This window comes from Eleutherodactylus coqui, chromosome 4, assembly GCF_035609145.1.
Source record: "Eleutherodactylus coqui strain aEleCoq1 chromosome 4, aEleCoq1.hap1, whole genome shotgun sequence".
Taxonomy (NCBI): Eukaryota; Metazoa; Chordata; class Amphibia; order Anura; family Eleutherodactylidae; genus Eleutherodactylus; species Eleutherodactylus coqui.
The window spans coordinates 207,711,503-207,735,925 of NC_089840.1; the positions used below are offsets into that span (position 1 = coordinate 207,711,503).

A 24,423-nucleotide genomic window follows, 5' to 3' on the forward strand; every position below is an offset into this window, starting at 1 on the left:
CAGATAATCCACAGGAGCAAAATCGGTTCCTAATGGGTACAGATTTGCATGTAGATGGTGAAAGCAGCAAACAATTGACATTCTATGGATTTATAATCAGCAGCGCACTAAAATTCTGCTATGGTGTAACTTTACTGCCCCATATAGATTATCTTCACTGTGAGGATTCCTAATCTCTAAAATATAACCTTTATTAATTATAATTAAAAACTCAATCTCGTGCGACATACATACAGAGAGGTTTTCAAACACCAAGCAGGTGCTACTACATATGAGTAGTAGGGTCTGTGAATATACCCTGAGGGGATGGTGATATAACTCCGTGGCGTGCACTTGTGGCAATCCAAATTAGTGCCACATATATAGTAGTTTCGTCAGGAACCTATTCATCCTATTAGTGGTAGGTATTCATAATGATAGATAATCCACCTTTTGAATGGACAAGCAACTTAATGCAGTGCAAGCTAGATAGAGAACGGGGATTTGAAACTACTTTATCGTAGCAGAAACGAGTTGAATCTGGAACTTTAATTTAAATTTTGATATCTGGAACTGGAATTTTTGCTATTCAGAAAATTGACATTCTGAAGTGGAACGTTGTTCCATGGATAGTCAAAAGAGTATTATACTATAGGAGCATTACTGCAGGGGACTGAGCTACTCTGGGGGCACCTCCATTTTATATATATATATATATATATATATATATATATATATATATGGCACTAATTTGGATTGCAATTTCACAGAAGCGATGCTATGTGATTTTTAATCAAAGACACTTCACATCGCCTTATAAATCGCACATTGGTAAGCACAATTGAGCCATTTTTGGGGGGCCTCATAGCGTACTCATCATGCTCGCCTGTGTGAATGTAGTCTTAAAAGTTTATTCCTAACTCTAAAATATATGGCATGTCTGATAGATGAGGGCCTCAACTCTGGTATCTACACCTACGTGGAGAACATGTGGGGCCACTTCTCCAAGGACCTTCATTCTACAGACTGATGCAGGTCCCAGTGGTGAGACCTGCATCAATCAGACATTTTTCGGCATGTCCTGTAGATATGCCATAAATGTTTGACTTGGGAGGACCCTTTTGAGATCGGCACAATATATGTTTGTAACACTATATGCAGTGTAAACAAAACCTACAAAGTTATGACAAACAAAAGAGAGTCTGGATATGAAAAATATCCAGAGCAGGAAAAAACAAAAAGAACTTTGGAGTCCAGCAGTTGTTCCCTATGTGTATAATCACCTCATTATCTCCTTCCATGCCGCTGCTCATGCTCAGACTGCTTCGGGTGCTGGATCGGTTACTTGCACTGCCTAGTTTATAGACAAATAGTAAAGAGAATAATAAAGAGTAAGTCTGGATGTAGTCATAGCTAAATACTGTATTCCCTATTGTGTTCTTTAGGTGCAAAACCAAAGAGCAAACTGAAAGAGGGGAGAGGTATGTTACCGGTTACAGGAGATTTTCCCTGAGTGTTCCCACAGATAAAAATAAATGGAGGAGCCACAATATAACTATAAATAGACTCAACCTATAAGCTTATGTCATTGCACATGCACTGTTGGGCCGGCTTCACACAAATGTATATGCGTGCATATTTGTACAGGCAATATGCAGTGAATAAAACCCACTCAGTCACATTCGCATATTTTTCCTGCGCATTTTAGTCACGTAACCCCCCCCCCCCCCCCTTCCTCCGCAGCATGCTCCGTTTTTCTGCACACCAAAAATCCCTATGGGAGTCAATAGCGATGTGCAGATCTGCCAGGAATACGCTGAGATGCGTGAAACACTGCGTAATTACATAGGAAAAAAACACATCTTGAACTCGCTATTAATGGTTCGGAGCATTGGTGCTTTTTTTTTGCAAAAAGAGCATCAAAGTAACATTTATACCATAAAGTAACATTCGTTCCGTAAATACGCAGCGCTTTTGTGTGCGCAAATACACATGTGAAGCCGACCTAATAATACAGTATTGTAATATGTACCTAAAATAAAACACTGCATACCTGTAAGTACATTTGTATCTAATCTAGGCAGGTATAGTTCTCCCAGTATGCAGGATATGTAGCGCTATAAAAAGACACATTACCTATCATTTTAACCACATTGTCTGCTGAAGATAAGCATGCCATTGCGGTTGCATCCTTCAAGCTGACTGTGTGATATACTGTGACGGGATACCTACTTGTGGTGCTAGAGGTGCTATCTGTCTTCCAGTTTCCACGTTTGATTTCCCTTTTTGGAGGAAGTAAGCAAGCACTTGAGTCATAAATTGCAAACTCTTGCTTCACTTCTAAATTCTGACCACGTCGAATGGGCTTTGTGATCTCCAAGTCTTTAAAGAAAAAAAACACATTTAGATGATATAGTAATATTGATTTTATTGTATGTATACTTGTGTGAAAATGAATGGTTAGAATTGCTTTAATTTACAAACACACTAAGGCTTTCTTCAGACCTCGCACAATGCTGGCCCCATCTGTAAAACAAACACTTATTTATTAGGTCTTTTTTGGTTGCAACATTAAGGTTGTATAGAGAGAAAGATCTAGGAAATGTTTTTGGGCTGGGAGAAACTTCAGTGAAGTTTTCCCATTTTTTTAAAGCCAAAATTGGGAATGGGCTTAAAAGAAAAAAAGTATTGGCTTTAGCAAAAAATAATGCATCAAAAATGGACCTAAACGGCCCGCATATATAATGCCAGCGTAGAATTCAGTTTATAGAAAACATCTCCGCACTCAGAATGTAAAACTACTGCTGCAGGTTTTTAGGCCACATTCACATTTCTGTTTGGGCTTCCATTCAGGATTCCGTTTTCCTGTTGCATTGTGGGACTTTTATTCTGCATTCTTCATCAGTTTTTTTCTTCTGCAGGCTATACCTAGAATTCTCAATTTTTAATGAGTGGAGAATATTCGCTGTGATGTCTTCTATATACTGCACACATAAAGAAGGGAATATCCTGCTCCCATATAAATAAATCTTGTTATTTGTATAGCGCCAACTTATTCCGCAGGGCTTTCAGGTAATTTTTAAAAAATTATTTATTACCCCCCACCAAACTGGGTACTCATTTTACCGACCTCGGAAGGATGGGTTGACCTTGAGTTGGCTACCTATCCCATGCAGGGATTGAACTTGCAACCTTTAGGTCATGAGGAAGAGCTTACACTCTGCACCACACAAGGCTCTATATCTCTCACATATAGAGAAACATCAGCATAAAGCATTATATAGCATTACTAGCAGTGCTGATGGAAGATGCAGCTACATCTTTGTGTGAGTCTCTCTGTCCCCTGGTAACAGCTGCTCCCTCCTCCTACTCATAGAGTTCTATAGGTAGCATGAGACAGCAGCAAGCAACTCCCCTTCATACTGTTGGAGTATCATGGGAAATGATTCACAAATATATTTGTTAGGCTTTCGAACATCTGAAACATAATTACCTGTAGATTTTCTTTGTTTTTTATTTTCATAAAGTCTTCGATTTATACTATCACGCAATTTTTTTAGGTTTTCCTAAAAGAAAATGATAATTACATTATTTTTTCGTCTAGCTTAGTACTTCTATTCAACTTTTAAAAAATCCAGCTTTTAGCATTGAGTGCAGGTGTTCATCTCATCCCCAAATTGCCCCCTATGTGATATTGTACTTGTTGATCAGGGTATTCGACCAGCGACTACAGGCAGAGTATTCCTGCAGCTTGTGACTACTCTCAGCTACCAGGCAGCAGTTGTCATGATTCACTCTGGTACTTATAGGGAGTAACTTACTGTGTAAGTAATTTCCTAAAACAAAAAAAGGTTTGGTACGGTGTTAGCCAGTAGAGTAAAATGTGAATGTTCCCAGTAGGAGAAACCAAATAATCTTGTAGATATGATACCTTTTAATGACTAACAAAAAGACATGATGTTATAGTAAGCTTTCAATTCTATGCAGGGTTCTTCCTCAGGCTTAAATGGAATAGATCCGAAGAGGCATGTATTTTCCTATATATGTTCTAAGACAGCTAATGAAAAATGCTGTTTGGGACATAAAGGCAGCATGAGCAGACTACTAGAAGAATCCTGTGGACTCTCTACCTACAAGGTACAATGCAGGCGATACTTTGGGAGTATATTGGGCTGGAGTTTGGGCTTTTGCTTTGAGCATCTCTTCAAATATAAATGGATTAATTAGATATAACACACATCCAAACACATTTATGCATAACCTACAGTTCAGTTTTATGTCAGTAATACTCTAAAGGAGTTGACTCATAAAGATAATGTCTGGCCATATGCCCCATCAGGGTATATGAACAATATATAAGTCATAAGGGAGAACCTATATGTGTGAGTGGCTCCCATTCTGGAGGACCCAGCTGCCCATGCATTGCTATATTTCCACAGCAAGGGAAATAAGTGGCCAGAAGTAGCTTCACCCGTAATAACAATTGCTCTCCAGAGGTTAGAGAAGCCAGACCTGCTGATCACCGTGTTGACTTTGACATTGTTTGATATAAGGCTGTCTAAACATTAGTAAGACAACCCTTTTTTAAGTATTTCTTATTGATCAATGGCTAGAACATTTTAATTTCAACTTAATGTTATAAAAGGATGAATTTAGGTGAGAGATATATATTTTTTTCCTATTCCTTATACTGTTTTACCTAACACTGGCCACTGTACACAGTAAGGTCTTAGTCAGACGGGCGTTTTTAGCCGCGATTTGCGCATGCGCATGCGTCCGGCGATTTTATAAAACCATTGCTTTGCAATGGTATCGGACACATGAGCGCTTTTTATGCGCTCGTCCGATAAATTATAGAACAGAAATCGCAGATCGCACCTATCTGCGATCTGCGATTCCTGTTCTCTTCTCTATATGCGCTCAATGGGGCCGGCGGCAGCAGCGCCGACCCCATTGAGAACATATAGAAGACAAATCATTCTTCTCTGCCACAGCTGTAACAGCTGTGGCAGAGAAGAATGATGTTTGCCCATTGAATTCAATGGAGCCGGCAATACAGCCGCTCCATTGAAAGCAATGGGATGCCGGCGTGCGCGGGGTGAATTGTCGGGAAGGGCTTAAATATATAAGCCCTTCCCTGCAATTCATCCTAAAATGTGTTAAAATAAAAAAAAATTGTATACTCACCTTTCCGCTGCAGCCGGAGTCCAGCCGCGGCCGCTGTCAGTTCTCCTGAACTGCTTCTCGGCACTATTCAGCCGGCGGGGCTTTAAAATCCCCGCCTGCTGAATGATCTGCCTCTGATTGGTCACAGCCCTGACCAATCAGAGGCAGGTTTCACTCACACACCCATTCATGAATTCATGAATGGGTGAGTGACTGCTGCCTCTCAGCGCTGAGCCAATCAGGGGCAGGTCTGACTCACATCCATTCATGAATTCATGAATGGGTGTGAGTGAGACATGCCTCTGATTGGCTCAGCGCTGAGCCAATCAGGGGGCAGGTCTGACTCACACCCCCTTCACACCCACTGCAGGACGGCTGCGCGGAGCTCCGGCTGCCGGGAGAAGGTAAGTATATATATATTTTTTATTTTTACACATTTTAGGATGAATTGCAGGGAAGGGCTTATATATTTAAGCCCTTCCCGACAATTCATCCCGGGCTCGCCCGCAGCGCATTGCTTTAAATGGAGCCGGCTCTATTGCCGTCTCCATTGAATGCAATGCGCTGGACAGCTCCGGCCCGTTTCTAATGAAACGCGGCTAGAAGTAGATTTTCGGGCGATTTGCGGGCGACTTGCGCGCAACGGTCACGCGATTTTCGGATGCGCATCCGTCATGCGATCCGCAAATCGCATGAAAAAACGCCCGTGTGACTAAGGCCTAAGGCTAAAAATCTGATCTGCCTTTCACACACAGTAGTTGGAAGCAAACAGGAGAACAATGAAGCAGTGCCCTGCAGGTAAAACTTAAAAACATCTTACATAGTGTATTTTTCAGAATGTCGAGACTTAAGGGCTACGTATACATTTGTACTGATTTCATTTTTCAATGCACATCTACTTCCTAAATGCAAAAATAACTTTCTAAATGATCTTCATTAAAAACTTCTGTAAAGTCTGCGCAACTTGTTTACATAGCTGGCTGTGCTGCTGCTGTGAACTTAGATCACAAAGCACCCTGCTCCTTAATGCTGTCGCCTCAGGGCTAACATCTGCTCTCTTTTCTCTACCCCTCTCCTCTCACTGTAGCACAGTGTTAGGTCCACCTAGATGGGGATGTTCTGTGCAAAATGAAAGCTGATCAAGAATATGGCAAGTCGATTTAACGTTTATTTAGCTCCATTCACATGGAGTTATGATCGGCACTATATGAGACTGAATGTTAATGAGATCATTTGGACACATACTTTCATTATTATCAGCAGTATGTCCCTGTTTACATGTGGCTATGTGCTATTGACAAGAGAATCAGGAGAAGGGATCGCATATAAGCAGTATCACTGTTACAGGGTGGTCCAAAGGAATGGAGACACCTGAAAAAATGGAAAATGGTGGTTTGGAATGCCATCCAATGTGTGGCATGTTGCCAAGGGGAAGGGGGCAAATCTGTGAGAGCTGGTGTCCAACATGGTGGCCATTTTGAAAGACACCATTCACATACAAAAGACATACAACCAAGTTGATATTTTCAAATGGTAGGGATGAGGCATTTAAATCTGTGCTTGAATCTGATATCTCATTATTCAAGCGAAAATTATTATCAAGTTTCTGTTTGCCACAGACACAGATATGGCTGCAAGATTAATACGTGGGGAGTGAACAGAGATTGTGCTGATATTCAGGGAGTGAAGAACTTGAGTCACTACAGCAGATTTCAGTGATAGGCATCCTAACAAACCACCTATCTACCATGGCACAGTTGGCAAATTGCTTGCCAAATTATTCCAAATTGTTTCTGTGCTTGACCTGGAAAAAAGTGGACAGAACAAAACTGGCACAGATGAAGCAACAATGGCCATCCTGGTGTCCTTCTGCAGAACCCACATCATAGCACCCGGCGTCTGCCACAGGAGAACAGGGTGAGTTGAACCACCATTGGATAGCAGCTTTGAAAATGTCCTCCGTGTTGGACATCACTCCTCTCAGATTTGCCCCCTTTCCCTTAGCAACATGTCACACACAGGATGGCATTCACTGTGTCTCAACACTTTTGGACCAGCCTGTAGTACAAGGCTTGGCAGCTGCAGTCTCTATAAGCAGTCACATAGCTTGGGGGTTACAAATAACAAGTGACAGTGTCTCCCTGAAGGCACACAACTAAATGGTTACTATCTCTTTGCAAGACATGTAGCCTATCAGTTACATTCTCTATTACTTCACAGAACAATAACTTGAACAGAATGCAGGGCAACAGGTTACACCTTATGGTAAGTGGGTGCAGTAGATGGTGGCATAAACGTCAGCCCCCTTACACACAGTTGTGGATTGACCACTCAGAGGAAAATGGATGTGGATCCAAGCACCAGGAAATTTTGCAGAAGTTCATGCGATGGTTACTGTAGCTTTTAGGAATCCATGATAATAATGAGGCTCCTCAGTATTTCTTTAAGTTACAGTAACCATCAAATAACCTTCTTTGGAATTCCTGGATCAACATCAATCAGCAAATAGTATGCACAGCCAGATCGGACACCCACACTGCTCAAAAAAGGATGAAGGACTACCTGAACATACAGCCCTCGCATTTTTATTGGTGTGGTGCCTAATCTAGCACAACACCCCCAGGGAGCAGATTGAGGGTGAATTCACACGAGCGTGTGTGATACACTGGTGCACACAAAACCACGCATCCACGTACATGCACAAACACGCATGAATGTAGGTCCGTGCAGCATTGCTTTCAATGGGGCCACAACCACTGCAATAGGCTGCCAGCAACCACTGCAGTGATTTACGGGGGAGGGCTTTAAATATAAGCCCTTCCCTGAAAATCATCTCTAAAATGTGTAAAAATAAATAAATAAATAAATGCTGCCGTGTAAATATTCCCCACGGGGAGTCCCCTTGGCACTGATCACTGTGACAGTGCTGTCACAGTGTTCAGTGACAAGGGGACTCCCCGTGGGGAGTAAAGAATCCCCTGCCACAGCTGTGACAGCTGTGGCAGAGGATCGCAATGTTTCCCCATTGCTTTCAATGGGACCGGTGCTTCTGCAGTCCCATTGAAAGCAATGGACTGCTGGCAAGCCCTCCAGTGATTTTCGGGGAAGGGCTTTAAGTATAAGCCCTTCCCTGAAAAATCATCCCTAAAATGTGTAAAAAATAAAAAAAAGTTATACTCACCTCTCTGCAGCTGCTGGGGCTCAGGCGCATCCAGCCTGCCTTCTCCCTGCACTGCTGTAAAGCTCTTTTAGCAGGCAGGGATTCAAAAAGATAGAACATCGTAAGCGTGAGAACATCGCACATGTGAATGGAGCCATTGGAAGCCATTGGCCTCATAATTTTGCATTTTCTCGCCGACTCGCAGCGCTGGGAATTCGTGCAATTTCATCACCAGTGTGAAGGCGCAATAACCCTGCTGTACTGTGTATGTTGGAAAAAGGCTCACAGTTCTATTTAATTGTATATTAGCGCGGCTCCACAAGTAGAGCTTCCTTTTATTCGCCAAACGAAATACATTCCATCCACATTCTACGACTCCCAATTAGATGTTATCTTTTCTGTTCCAAATATCTGATTTAGGTTTTCTTTATGGTTTCATGCATCTTACTTGCCTGCTGGTATCTTAATGAATCCGATCTTTTCTTGTGATTCAATTGCCACTCTTTAAACTCAAGTACAGCTTCATCTACACTGATCATTCCTAGTTTTACACGTTCTTGTAATGTGATCAGTTCCCGCTGACCAGGAGTTTTCATGCCAACAAACGGGTCATAGACACTTGACTGCTGTCGGTCTCTTCTCAGATGAATATCTGGCCCTTGAAATATAAAGCACAGTTTAACACTTTTACAAAAATACTAATACTTTAAGCTTTAACAAGTTGTACTTGGCGGGATGACATTTTCACATCAAGGAAAAAGCAGTTTCCATTCTAGCAGATTTTTCATATCCTTGTATCACACAGCCTTCTACTTATTTGAATGGGCACTATGTGGTACTACATTTCCAACCACTTCGGCTTTCGCTAGGGATAACAGTTGATTGCATAGTGGTTTCAGTAGCCAGACCGGCAGCAACCAGGAAAATAAATCTAGCCTGTTATTAAATATACAATTAAAAAATGGGCGCTAAACAGGAGCGATCAGAAATGGTACACCGCCACACGCTATACCCGCCCCATAGCATGCGTTTTAGTGTAATGCTGCAAGATAGTCGCCAGGTATGGGCTCCAAAGACCAGAAGGGGAACTATGTATAATCTATATGATAGGAAGTTATACCATTTATACCGCTCATCGGAACGCACGCTTCCGTTTGGTCAAACATATACCTGCAAGGTGTAGTAATTAGTAATAGTAATGCCATTTGACAAACACAGGCCTACACTTCCTTATGGGGGAGGGACTTGTTATTTGTATAGCGACAACTTATTTCGCAGCACTATCAGGTAATTTTGTTTAAATTGAGTACCCTCCGGGTACTCCTTTTACCAACCTCAAAGGGTTGGAAGGCTGAGTCTACCTTGAGCCGGCTACCTGAACCAGGTTGGGATTGAACTCGCAACCTTCAGGTAATGAGTGAGAGCTTAGAACTGCATTCTTAACACTTAGAGCTGCCTTAACACTCTGCGCCACACGTCCATGGAAACCACACCTTAAAGGGACCCTGTCACCAGGTTCATGCTGTCTACACCACGGACAGCATGAACCCGGGGCAGATATACCCATTTAACCATGTATGTTTTATACTGAAAAGCTCCTGAGTTTCAGAAAAAATATTTGACTCTGAGCTCAGATCTTCCAGCTTTCGAGTCGAAGGAGCGAATGGCACCAGGCTCTCACAGCTCACAGAATCAAGAGTGACAGCTTCACTCCATGCCTGTGTACCGGGTTCATGCTGCCTGTAGTGTTATCAATCATTGTCATTCATAAATAGACTCACCCTTTGAGGGGTTTGAAGAATCCACATAAACATTTTCCTTCCTCATTGGCCTTGCGACAACTAGAATAAAGAAGATATTTTGATTAATTACCTTTGCTTATTTGAAAGCCATACTGTTGAAAAATGTTTATTCCTTCATTATGTATCCATTCCCCCAGTATATATAAGTGAGCTAGTGTTAACTTGGTTAGTTATTTCTTTCTATCTCAAACTCCTGGCCTCTTACTTCTCTGACAGTCATGTGATCATAATTCTGACCAACTAAGGTTTACTTGGAGTTATGTGTTCAGTTCCTGGTCAGTTTCTCAGTCTGTGTGATGCTGTTGCATGTAACCTACCACAAAAAAAACTGCCTAGAGGGGGACACAGGTACTCCTATCACAGTTACTTATGATGATCAGACAGCACCTGTCATACAGTTATAACAGATGAGATCACAGCTCATCATCCTGACTTATGGTCTGTAGCTTATTTAGGTGAATATAGAAGGTAGTGATAATTGAACTGTCCACCCAGCACACAAAAATGGTATAGCCTCTAGCTAATGCTGTGCATCATGGGATTGTTAAAGGGAAACCCCCAAAAATATCACCATCAAGATAGTGCCTGAAAAGAATCATACAGGAGGCTGCACTGGATGGAAGTGACTGCAATATATAGAGGAGATCTCCAGAGTGTGACAGGCAATCAGGTAAGGGGGGCAGGGATAAAAAAAAAAAAAATGTTTTTTGCCAGAGTGGCCCTTTAAAGGAACACTCCAGAAAAAAACAGATATACCATGCAGACTCTTAAGGAGCAAAGCCTGAATTACATTTTTAATGTTTTTTTATTCATTCACCATACTCTCAGGTCCTCCACTAGACAAAAGACAGTGTATCAGTATTTCTTTAGTGTTTAATCTATTTTCCATGTCAGATAAGATATAAATTACAAAACACACCGGAAGGCCAGACCGTGGGTGTACTGACCCGAATTTAGAGCATTGTAGATCCCTCTGATGCTTTGAATTCAGTTAAATAGACCCGCAGTCAGACTGATACACTCCTCCGTATTACAAGTAAATAAATGTACCCGTTACATGCTTGTGTCGAACTGGCCTAAGAAACATTCTGTAAAGTGTTCTTAAAGGGGTTGTCTCGCGCCGAAACGGTTTTTTTTTTTTCAATAGGCCCCCCGTTCGGCGCGAGATAAACCCAAGGGATGGGTAAAAAAAAAAATATATATATATATATATATTACTTACCCGAATCCCCGCTCTGCGACGACTTCTTTCTTCCTTCTCCAAGATGGCCGCTGGGATCTTCACCCACGATGCACCGCGGGTCTTCTCCCATGGTGCACCGTGGGCTCTGTGCGGTCCATCGCCGATTCCAGCCTCCTGATTGGCTGGAATCGGCACACGTGACGGGGCGGAGCTACGATGACGACGCGGGACCAGCTCTCCGGCACGAGCGGCCCCATTCACCAGGCAGAAGACCGGACTGCGCAAGCGCGTCTAAAAACGCCAGAAGACAGCGAATTTAGACGGATCCATGGCGACGGGGACGCTAGCAACGGAGCAGGTAAGTGAATAACTTCTGTATGGCTCATAATTAATGCACGATGTATATTACAAAGTGCATTAATATGACCATACAGAAGTGCTAAACCCCACTTGCTGCCGCGAGACAACCCCTTTAAGAACATTAATTTATTATTATTTTCTAAGTATCACAATAAAACTCGGAATGACCCACAGGGGTACAAGTGAATTTTCCGGTGGGCTCTGAGTCGGGTGGGCCACCAGCCCTTCACCCAAGCATAGGATTTTCACATATTGGGTGATTAAGAGTCTAACTATTTCTGCCCACTGCATTGTCCATATACTTCAGTGGACACAAGGCCATATACAAATGCAGCCATCTTTCTATTGAAGTATATGGAGAATGCAATGGCAAGGAATTTGTGAACGAGGATCAGGTAATATTTTCATGTCGCTGTACAATCCAGCATTGAGCAGGGGATTGCATCAGATGAACTTGTAAAGTCTCTTCCAAATCTACCATTCTATGATCCTAGAATTAATTTTACTCTTGGGTCCTGGGCACCCCAGTCTAACACTGATCACAGTATCAACAAAAAAGAAGTTTAAAAAAAATCTGCTTCCTAAAATTGTCAAGTCCTGCGAAGCAATAGGTCAATTGCTTCCAAAGCAAAATCCATAATCCATACTGCTCTGAGATTACATTCCAGTAAATGTTGACAGTCACCAGAGTTCTCAAATAGTCAAAAATCCTACTCCTCTATGGTCCACTGTTGTCATGAATGACATTTCAAGAGCCAGTCAGTGTGGCATGCCATGGATGGCAGAGTTATAGTGAAAAATGCATAATAAAAATACAAACTATAAAGTCTCAATATCCACCAGAAGTTTTTTACTAGCGCTTTGGAGACATTTTATGTCAAAAATATATTTGAAAAATTGTATAAAAAAAAAAGAGAAAAGAAATGCTAATTTTATAACTACCCTAATTACTATTAGGCCTCCTGTCCACAGGCAATAGTGCATTGTGTTACTCGCGGCGATAATCCGTCCACAAGTAAGGCAGTGCACGCTTTCCATAGCGTTGATCTGCCGTGATTCTTCGCGGTGAGGTGATCTGTCATATAGGCTCACCACAGAGAACTGACAGTTCTCTCCCCTGCTCCCGGGCGGCGGAATATCGCTAGCGTGGACAGGGGGCCTTACGAATGTAATTACGAGTGTGAGTCTGAAAAAATAAAACTAAATCTAAATATATATATAATTTTAACCCCGTAAGGACCCAGCTATTTTGTAGCTTAAGGACCAGACACTTTTTAGGGATTTTACTAGAGATGAGCGAACACCAAAATGTTCGGGTGCTCGTTATTCGGAACGAACTTCCCGCGATGCTCGAGGGTTCGTTTCGAACAACGAACCCCATTGAAGTCAATGGGCGACCAGAGCATTTTTGTATTTCGCCGATGCTCGCTAAGGTTTTCATGTGTGAAAATCTGGGCAATTCAAGAAAGTGATGGGAACGACACAGCAACGGATAGGGCAGGCGAGGGGCTACATGTTGGGCTGCATCTCAAGTTCACAGGTCCCACTATTAAGCCACAATACCGGCAAGAGTGGGCCCCCCCCCCCTCCCAACAACTTTTACTTCTGAAAAGCCCTCATTAGCATGGCATACCTTTGCTAAGCACCACACTACCTCCAACAAAGCACAATCACTGCCTGCATGACACTCCACTGACACTTCTCCTGGGTTACATGCTGCCCAACCGCCCCCCCTCCCCCCCACAGCGCACACCAAAGTGTCCCTGGGCAGCCTTCAGCTGCCCTCATGCCACACCACGCTCATGTCTATTTAGAATTGCGTCTGCCATGACGAGGGACCGCAGGCACACACTGCAGAGGTTGGCACGGCTAGGCAGCGACCCTCTTTAAAAGTGGCGGAGCGATAGCCCACAATGCTGTACAGAAGCAATGAGAAATAGAATCCTGTGCCACCGCCATCAGGAGCTGCACACGTGGGCATAGCAATGGGGAACCTATGTGCCACACACTATTCATTCTGTCAAGGTGTCTGCATGCCCCAGTCAGACCGGGCTTTTTAATTCATAGACACAGGCAGGTACAACTCCCTATTGTGAAGTCCCTGTCGACCCACAGCATGGGTGGCTCCCTGGAACCCACCGGCGGTACACAGAAATATCCCATTGCATTGCCCAACACAGCTGAGGTAGTAATGTCGTGCTTAATGCAGGTGGTCTTCGGCCCACACTGCATGCCCCAGTCTGACTGTGGTTCTTTATAAGTGTACAGATGTAGTAAAAACTCCGTGTGCACCTACAGCATGGGTGGCTCCCTGGAACCCACCGGCGGTACATAAAAATATCCCATTGCATTGCCCAACACAGCTGAGGTAGTAATGTCGTGCTTAATGCAGGTGGGCTTCGGCCCACACTGCATGCCCCAGTCTGACTGGGGTTCTTTATAAGTGTACAGATGTAGTAAAAACTCCGTGTGCACTTACAGCATGGGTGGGTGCCAGGAAGCCACCGGCGGTACATAGAAATATCCCATTGCATTGCCCAACACAGCTGAGGTAGTAATGTTGTGCTTAACCCTTTCCAATCCAATTTGTATATGGTTTTCCTAGAGGGCTTACTCTTTTTCTGCCGTTATACAACGGCGCTATATGCTGGCTAAAGCCAGTACTGCATGAGCTGACACGTAGGATAGGCTCCGACAGCAGAGAGGCTGGCAATATACAGTAAGAGAACCCCGACGGACGTCTACCAACAACGGAGCTGTACAGCCTTAAACCCTAATGTCTTCACAGGTCACACAGTGGACTGGAAAGGGTTAATGCAGGTGGGTTTCGGCCCACACTGCATGCCCCAGTCAGACTGGGTTTCTTTATAAGTGGAAACAGATGCATTTATAATTCCCTGTGGACCCACTGCCTGGGTGGGTGCCAGGAAGCCACCGGCGGTACATAGAAATATCCCATTGCATTGCCCAACACAGCTGAGGTAGTAATGTCGTGCGTAATACAGGTGGGCTTCGGCCCACACTGCATGCCCCAGTCAGACGGGTTCTTTAGAAGTGTACAGATGTATTAAAAACTCCGTGTGCACCTACAGCATGGGTGGCTCCCTGGAACCCACCGGCGGTACATAAAAATATCCCATTGCATTGCCCAACACAGCTGAGGTAACGTCAGCTGTAATGCAGGTGGGCTAAAACTTAATTTGATTACACTGTAGGCGAGGGCCCACAAAAATTGCTGTATCAACAGTACTAATGTACATCCCAAAAATTGGCCATGGCCAGCCAAGAGGGCAGGTGAAACCCATTAATCGCTTTGGTTAATGTGGCTTAAGTGGTAACTAGGCCTGGAGGCAGCCCAGTGTAACGAAAAATTGGTTCAAGTTAAAGTTCCAACGCTTTTAAGCGCATTGAAACTTATAAAAATTGTTCTGAAAAATTATTTGAGTGAGCCTTGTGGCCCTAAGAAAAATTGCCCGTTCAGCGTGATTACGTGAGGTTTCAGGAGGAGGAGGAGGAGGAGCAGGAGGAGGAGGAGGAGGAGGAATATTAGACACAGATTGATGAAGCAGAAATGTCCCCGTTTTGGATGGTGAGAGAGAACGTAGCTTCCATCCGCGGGTGCAGCCTACGTATTGCTTACGTATCGCTGCTGTCCGCTGGTGGAGAACAGAAGTCTGGGGAAATCCAGCCATTGTTCATCTTGATCAGTGTTAGCCTGTCGGCACTGTCGGTTGACAAGCGGCTACGCTTATCTGTGATGATTCCCCCAGCCGCACTAAACACCCTTTCCGACAAGACGCTAGCCGCAGGACAAGCAAGCACCTCAAGGGCATACAGGGCTAGTTCAGGCCACGTGTCCAGCTTCGACACCCAGTAGTTGTAGGGGGCAGAGGCGTCACCAAGGATGGTCGTGCGATCCGCTACGTACTCCCTCACCATCCTTTTACAGTGCTCCCGCCGACTCAGCCGTGACTGGGGAGCGGTGACACAGTCTTGGTGGGGAGCCATAAAGCTGGCCAGGCCCTTAAAGACTGTTGCACTGCCTGGGATGTACATGCTGCTCGATCTACGCACCTCCCCTGCTACCTTGCCCTCGGTACTGCGCCTTCTGCCACTAGCGCTGTCGGCTGGGAATTTTACCATCAGCTTGTCCGCAAGGGTCCTGTGGTATAGCAACACTCTCGAACCCCTTTCCTCTTCGGGAATCAGAGTGGGCAGGTTCTCCTTATACCGTGGATCGAGCAGTGTGTACACCCAGTAATCCGTCGTGGCCAGAATGCGTGCAACGCGAGGGTCACGAGAAAGGCATCCTAACATGAAGTCAGCCATGTGTGCCAGGGTACCAGTACGCAACACATGGCTGTCCTCACTAGGAAGATCACTTTCAGGATCCTCCTCCTCCTCCTCCTCCTCCTCCTCCTCCTCCTCCTCCTCCTCCTCCTCAGGCCATACACGCTGAAAGGATGACAGGCAATCAGCCGGTGTACCGTCAGCAGCGGCCCAAGCTGTCTCTTCCCCCTCCTCCTCATCCTCCTCATGCTCCTCCTCCTCCTCCTGTACGCGCTGAGAAATAGACAGGAGGGTGCCCTGACTATCCAGCGGCATACTGTCTTCCCCCGCCCCCGTTTCCGAGTGCAAAGCAGCTGCCTTTATGGTTTGCAGGGAATTTCTCAAGATGCATAGCAGAGGAATGGTGACGCTAATGATTGTAGCATCGCCGCTCACCACCTGGGTAGACTCCTCAAAATTACCAAGGACATGGCAGATGTCTGCCAACCAGGCCCACTCTTCTGAAAGGAATTGAGGAGGCTGACTCCCACTGCGCCGCCCATGTTGGAGTTGGTATTCGACTATAGCTCTACGTTGTTCATAGAGCCTGGCCAACATGTGGAGCGTAGAGTTCCACCGTGTGGGCACGTCGCACAGCAGTCGGTGCACTGGCAGCTTAAAGTGATGTTGCAGGGTGCGCAGGGTGGCAGCGTCCGTGTGGGACTTGCGGAAATGTGCGCAGAGCCGGCGCGCCTTTACGAGCAGGTCTGACAAGCGTGGGTAGCTTTTCAGAAACCGCTGAACCACCAAATTAAAGACGTGGGCCAGGCATGGCACGTGCGTGAGGCTGCCGAGCTGCAGAGCCGCCACCAGGTTACGGCCGTTGTCACACACGACCATGCCCGGTTGGAGGCTCAGCGGCGCAAGCCAAAGGTCGGTCTGCTCTGTCAGACCCTGCAGCAGTTCGTGGGCCGTGTGCCTCTTATCGCCTAAGCTGAGTAGTTTCAGCACGGCCTGCTGACGCTTGCCCACCGCTGTGCTGCCACACCGCGCGACACCGACTGCTGGCGACATGCTGCTGCTAACACATCTTGATTGCGAGACAGAGGAGGAGGAGGAGGAGGAGGAGGGTGCTTTAGTGGAGGAAGCATACACCTCCGCAGATACCAGCACCGAGCTGGGGCCCGCAATTCTGGGGGTGGGTAGGACGTGAGCGGTCCCAGGCTCTGACTCTGTCCCAGCCTCCACTAAATTCACCCAATGTGCCGTCAGGGAGATGTAGTGGCCCTGCCCGCCTGTGCTTGTCCACGTGTCCGTAGTTAAGTGGACCGTGGCAGTAACCGCGTTGGTGAGGGCGCGTACAATGTTGCGGGAGACGTGGTCGTGCAGGGCTGGGACGGCACATCGGGAAAAGTAGTGGCGACTGGGAACTGAGTAGCGCGGGGCCGCCGCCTCCATGATACTTTTGAAGGACTCCGTTTCCACAACCCTATACGGCAGCATCTCAAGGCTGATGAATTTTGCGATGCGGACGGTTAACGTTTGAGCGTGCGGGTGCGTGGCGGCGTACTTGCGCTTGCGCTCCAACAGTTGCGCTAGCGACGGCTGGACTGTGCGGTGCGAGACATTGGTGGATGGGGCCGAGGACAGCGGAGGTGAGGGTGTGGGTGCAGGCCATGAGACGGTCGTGCCTGTGTCCTGAGAGGGGGGTTGCATCTCAGTGGCAGGTTGGGGCACAGGGGGAGAGGCAGGGGTGCAAACTGGAGGCGCTGAACGGCCTTCGTCCCACCTTGCGGGGTGCTTGGCCATCATATGTCTGCGCATGGTGGTGGTGGTGAGGCTGTTGGTGTTGGCTCCCCGGCTGAGCTTTGCGCAACAAAGGTTGCACACCACAGTTCGTCGGTCGTCAGGCGTCTCTGTGAAAAACTGCCAGACCTTAGAGCACCTCGGCCTCTGCAGGGTGGCATGGCGCGAGGGGGCGCTTTGGGAAACACTTGGTGGATTATTCGGTCTGGCCCTGCCTCTACCCCTGGCCACCGCACTGCCTCTTGCAACCTGCCCTGCTGATGCCCTTGACTCCCCCTCTGAAGACCTGTCCTCCTGAGTAAGCGTTGCACACCAGGTGGGGTCAGTCACCTCATCGTCCTGCTGCTCTTCCTCCGAATCCTCTGTGCGCTGCTCCCTCGGACTTACTGCCCTTACTACTACCTCACTGCAAGACAACTGTGTCTGATCGTCATCGTCCTCCTCACCCACAGAAAGTTGTTGAGACAGTTGGCGGAAGTCCCCAGCCTCATCCCCCGGACCCCGGGAACTTTCGAATGGTTGGGCATCAGTGACTATAAACTCCTCTGGTGGGAGAGGAACCGCTGCTGCCCAATCTGAGCAGGGGCCCGAGAACAGTTCCTGGGAGTGTTCCCGCTCCTGAGCAGGTGTCATTGTAGTGGAGTGAGGAGGCTGGGAGGAAGGAGGAGCAGCAGACAGAGGATTCGGATTTGCAGCAGTGGACGGCGCAGAACTGCGTGTTGACGATAGGTTGCTCGAAGCACTTTCTGCCATCCAGGACAGGACCTGCTCACACTGCTCATTTTCTAATAACCGTCTCCCACGTGGACCCATTAATTGGGCGATGAATGTGGGGACGCCAGAAACGTGCCTCTCTCCTAATCGCGCAGCAGTCGGCTGCGACACACCGGGATCAGGAGCTCGGCCTGTGCCCACACCCTGACTTGGCCCTCCGCGTCCTCGGCCGCGTCCACGTCCTCTAGGCCTACCCCTACCCCTCAGCATGCTGTATTACCAGTGATTTGATTTCACGGGCAGGAAATAAATTGGCGCAAGACTGCAGGCCAAATATAATTTTTGCCCTTTTTGGAAAACGAAAGGCCCCACTGCCTCTAGTGAATGAATAATCTAAGTTTAATAACTGTGCTGTGTCCCTGCTAATGTGTCACAGAACGTGAGGGTAGCAGAGTTATTATAACTCTGGCAGAGCAGGTATTTTTTTCCCAATTAAGGAAAGCAAATGGCGAAGCCAGCAGTAAAGCGTAGCTGGGTGCGTCTGATTTAGCAATGTTGTTCACGCAGCTCACACGTGTCCACAGCCCTTAGGACGGACAGAGGCTGGACAAATAGAATTATTTTCCGTTTTTTTGCACCAAAAGGCAGCACTGCGTATATTCTATGAACATGAGAAGTTTAATAACTGTGCTGTTTTCCTGCTAATGTGTCACAGAACGTGAGGGTAGCAGAGTTATTAACTGTGGCAGAGCAGGTATTTTTTTTCCCAATTAGGGAAAGCAAATGGCGAAGCCAGCAGTAAAGCGTAGCTGGGTGCGTCTGATTTAGCAATGTTGTTCACGCAGCTCACACGTGTCCACAGCCCTTAGGACGGACAGAGGCTGGACAAATAGAATTATTTTCCGTTTTTTTGCACCAAAAGGCAGCACTGCGTATATTCTATGAACATGAGAAGTTTAATAACTGTGCTGTTTTCCTGCTAATGTGTCACAGAACGTGAGGGTAGCAGAGTTATTAACTGTGGCAGAGCAGGTATTTTTTTTCCCAATTAAGGAAAGCAAATGGCGAAGCCAGGAGTAAAACGTAGCTGGGTGCGTATGATTTTTACAGGTTGCAGACGCAGCCGACACGTGTCCACCGGCGTTAGGACGGACAGAGGCAGGACAAATAGAATTATTTTCACTTGTTTTACAAGCAAAAGGCAGCACTGCGTATATTCAATGAATAATAACGGTGTTGTGGCCCTGCCTATACAATTCTTTCCCTGCAGTATCAATGGAGGGTGGAATGCTCTGCAGAGGCGATTTTGAGAAGCCAAAAAAAAATGCAGCACAGCTAACAGCAGCCTGGACAGTACTGCACACGGATAAATATGGCCCTAGAAAGGACCGTTGAGGTTCTTGAAGGCTACACTCACTCCTAACACTCTCCCTGCCTATGCAGCACTTCTGTCCCTAATGCCAGGTGCAACGCTCTGCAGAGCCGATTTTGAGAAAAAAAAAAATGGCACTGCTAACAGCAGCCAACACACAGCTATCAGTGGCCCTAATAAGGACCTTTGGGGGGTCTTGAAGCCTACACTAACTACCAATTCTTTCCCTACAGCAGCTCCGGTACAAACAGCACTGTCCCTCATCTAACTCACCAGGCATCTGAGCCGAACCGCGGGAGGGGCCGACTTTTATGTTCGGGTGACACCTGATCTTCCCAGCCACTCACTGCAGGGGGGTGGTATAGGGCTTGAACGTCACAGGGGGAAGTTGTAATGCCTTCCCTGTCTTTCAATTGGCCAAAAAAAGCGCGCTAACGTCTCAGGGAAGGAAGTGAAAGTAACCAGAACACCGCATGGTGTTCGTTACGAATAACGAACATCCCGAACACCCTAATATTCGCACGAATATCAAGCTCGGAAGAACACGTTCGCTCATCTCTAGATTTTACTCATGTGGTTGTTTTACTGCCCTATTTTTTTCCTTTAGCTATCAAAATCATTTTTGCTGTGTTTTTTTTTCTGTGACATATAGGGCTATTTTTTTCATATCTTTTTCACTGACTCTTTTCAGTTTTTTAGTTTTATTGGGGGTAAAAAGCTAAAATATTTTTTTTTACATGTCTAGTTATTTTCTTTTAATTAGTATATTTACCCTAAAATAAAGTATAGGGGATGGGTTCCTCATTTTGTTTTAAACGTTTTGATATATAGTATGTATGGTTTTGGATTATAGAGCGCTTATCGCGATAGTTTTGGTTGTCATCGGCTTTGGGTTATTTTCTTTCTTATGTATATATTGTTGCTTTATTCTGTAATTTTGTTTTACTTGTGTATGTAATTATATTTTTTTACTATCTATGTCCCACATGACATCATATAAGACCTCTGGGGGACATTCACATGTTTTCAGTTTTTATTTATTTGACAGTTTCCCACTGTAGCTGGGGCATCCATAGGAGCCCCAGTTACAGGGGAAAACATCCCCTGTAGAGACATTAGTCACTGGCAGAGCTGGTCAGGGTGTAGTATGACGCTGTAGCTCTGCTATATCAAGGAATCCTGGCAGTCATGTGACCCCCGGGCTCCCGTAGTGGAAGTTACAATTTCATTTTTACTTTTTGGTTCACAGCGCTCATTGAGCGCTGTGTACTCGGGGAAGGAGAAGGCATAAAAGGTTAAAAACCTCTTCTGCTTTCTCCTCCAGATTATCAGCTGTTGCTAACAGCTGACAATCCGTCCTGCTTCTGATTGATTGCAGAAGCAGGAGGCTTTAATCCCCGCCGTAATTTTAAATACAGCTGGGCTTAAAGCAAGGGACCAGGCATCATATATTTACAGTGCCTGGTCCTAAAATTGGTTTAAAAAGTGAGGAAAACAGCTTTAGGTAGATATCAGGAAAAACGTGACTCAACCAAAAAGTTGCGCAAAATCGATGATCAAATGTTTAGGACCAAATTACTTTCCAATTCATTATTGGCAATATTCCCACCATAGCTGAATATGTCAAGAATAAGCACAGTCATATAGAGAAGAGCATAATTCAGCAGATGCATTTGATTAGGTGTCATGGACAAGTTTTGCCTCCTCTCTGAAGTTTTCTTTATCAGTCGGCTTGCTGAAATATGAAGAATACTGTAGAATTTATACACAATGTAAATCAGTAAGCTGCGAAATTTGTTTATAAAGAACCAACATACTTTATAGTAAATTCTGCTCTCTTCATTGGAAACAAAAGGCCAGAGGTCAATGGGATTTATGAGCATCAGCAGTAAGTGTCTGCTCAACTGTCAATTTTAGTAGTGGTGATTTATTGCTGGACCTTGGGGGCCTTGCTGTGGATAATTCATTGATCGTGTTAGAACATAATCCATTGTTTAGCCCTTCCTGAGCACATGCAACATCTCACTGAAGAGCAATGCTTTTGTTAAAGGTCATGACTCTTAAGGCCCATTTACACGCAAAGACAATCTTTCAAATGAATGAAAGATTAACAGTTTTAGTGATCGTTTTGCATAAAGTATTAATGGACACTAATGTCCATTAACATTTTATCAGCTTGATTTGCGTATAAAAGGGCCTCCAGGAGCTGTTTGTAGAGCACAGCATGTGGTCTGAGCTCTGCACACAGCTCCATTGTTCTCACATGTGCCATCGGCAGAATACAATGTAATCTCCGACTCGTGTGCAGAACACAGTGTGCGGTCCCTACTATCTTCTCTCCTGCTGAACGATGGATTTTAAGTTCAACTTACACATTACATTAGCTCCTGTGACAAGTGGGGTTAGGCGCCGACAGATCGCCGACCTCTCGGACCAGAAATGAGCACCACACATATAGACATCATTCCAGACACTTGGATATCTTTAAAGCTGGCACTTGCCAGGATTTATTTATACAGCACAGCAAACGTAGGTGCACAGCATACAACACAAAGTCCATTATTTTGGGTTTACAAACTCATAGGGTCCCTGTCACTAACCCTGCCCAGGGCATCTAGAGGGCGTCCTTCTCTTTCAGACAGGGAGATGGGTCCCAAACTGGTCAGCACCGGACCTCAGGCACCAAGTCCCTGAACCGGCTCTTTCAACCCCTCTCTGGCTAGCAGCTAGCTTTCTATCTCCTGAATGTGAGAGAAACGTTTATCTTACTTTCTGCCACACTCAGGTGTTTTCCCTTTTTCTACAGGTACCAGAATGCCTGTCTAACCCCCTCTGCAGGCTCCTCTATACACTGCACTCCTACACTTCACATAACACTCTTCTTGTTTAAGCCACTTTCTATACTGATAAAATGGAACTTAAAGGATCCTTTTAGATGAGACGATTCAAGTTTGAGGGAGCGAGTGAGTCAGTGATGTCACTTGTGATGCAGCTCGTTTGTTCTCATGCAGCCTGCTTAAACAGGCAGATACATTTTTGGCTCGTTCAAATGAGAATCATTCAGTCTTTCACATTTGCTGTATAAGTAAATGAGAGGGACAGAATGATTGCTGTTTAAGGGCTTTGACAGACGAACGTACATGCAAATACGCTCGCCATGATGGAGCACATTTGTGCATGAACAAGGCTTGTCCGCAGTATCCCACCTTTCCCCTTGATTTTTTTAACTTGCCATGGACTTCTATGGCAGCTTTCTGTGTAACATGCAGAAAGATAGGGCATGCTCATGGAAACGAACCCATTGAAATCAATGGGTTCACTTCGTCCCGTTTTGCGGGCGTGAGTTTCATGCACGCAAAAATGTGCACAAACATGTTTGTCTGTTTGAGCCCTAAACTAAACAATAAGTGAATGAGCCAATGAGGATTTTCATGCCTACATAAAATGAACAACAAACGAAAAGTGAATGATTCGTTCAGTCATTGGCTTGCGTTTAGATAAACAATAATCGATCGGTGGTCCAACTCCAGTAGTGTGTCCAAGGAGAATTGTCAAATAAATACAAGCTATCTTATAAGGCAAACATTCCTCTGCTTCTCTTTTTTTTTTTGCAAAGTTTGCAAAAAACAAAAAACTGACAGTAATAACTTTAAATGAGGAAGTGTATGTAAATGTAGGCTTTCACTATCGCTAACCTGACCTATGCTTTTCGTGAGTTATAGAGAACTACTTCATGATAAACATATTTTCAGCTATTGCATTTATAGTGTATAAATATAAGAATTAGGAAGACACATTTACCGTGGATCAAACACATAAACGACTTACGGCTGTTTTACAATTGCCATTTTGCGTCACGATTCGCCTATTTACGTGCTATTGTGGCAATAAACGGTGGTTGTTAATGAAAAAAGACCAGCCTATAAACATACTAAAGGGGTATTCTGTGACTTTTAATATTTTTTCTATTGATGTATGACAGGTCATCAACAGATGATCGCCAGGGACCCGCCCCTCGGATCTCCGATGATCAGCTGACTCCCGTGACAGCTGTCACTGCAGGAACCAGAATCAACTGACTACAGCGCAACAGTCTGAGTTGTTACTGCAGCGCAACTCCCAATGAATTCAATAGGAGCTGTGCCTGCAGTACCAACCATGGCCATTTCCCTATAGTCAGTACTTTGTGCTTCCTGTGCAATCAGATGATCGGTAGGGATCGCTGGCAGTCATCAATAGTGAAAAATATTAAAAAGTCCTGGAATACCCATTTAAGCTTGTTTTATTGTTGATTTTTATCAATTATGCTGTCACTAATATCAGCGTTAACAAAATACTAATTTACAGTTAAAAAATGTATAAATAAAAAAGGAGCTTTGAAATTGCAGCTTAAACTCACACTGTGCAATATAAGGCTCTGCATCTGGTAGTTGCTGTGGTCTCGGAACAGGAACGGGAGGGCGACTAATTGCTGCTGAGTGTAGCTTTCCTTCGCAAACTATGTCATAAAACGATTCCCTAATACATGTGTCATATATACCCTTCCCTTCGCTATAATCATCATCATCATCATCATCTCCATAGCTGCTTCCTGGAAAAAGATATACAGAAC

The 24,423-nt window shown here is 45.1% G+C and overlaps 1 protein-coding gene across 2 annotated transcripts in view; it reads right to left on the reverse strand.

Moving 5' to 3' along the window:
* Positions 1 to 24,423, reverse strand: part of PIK3AP1 (phosphoinositide-3-kinase adaptor protein 1) — a 101,442-nt gene that overhangs the window by 3,433 nt on the left and 73,586 nt on the right. For both annotated transcript variants that reach the window (XM_066600621.1, XM_066600620.1), the window contains exons 11-16: positions 24,211 to 24,402; positions 10,087 to 10,146; positions 8,758 to 8,963; positions 3,473 to 3,545; positions 2,212 to 2,361; positions 1,263 to 1,333 (exon numbers count right to left, since the gene is read on the reverse strand). In XM_066600621.1, coding sequence (XP_066456718.1) covers positions 1,263 to 1,333; positions 2,212 to 2,361; positions 3,473 to 3,545; positions 8,758 to 8,963; positions 10,087 to 10,146; positions 24,211 to 24,402 — 752 coding nt within the window. The remainder of the gene's footprint in view (positions 1 to 1,262; positions 1,334 to 2,211; positions 2,362 to 3,472; positions 3,546 to 8,757; positions 8,964 to 10,086; positions 10,147 to 24,210; positions 24,403 to 24,423) is intronic.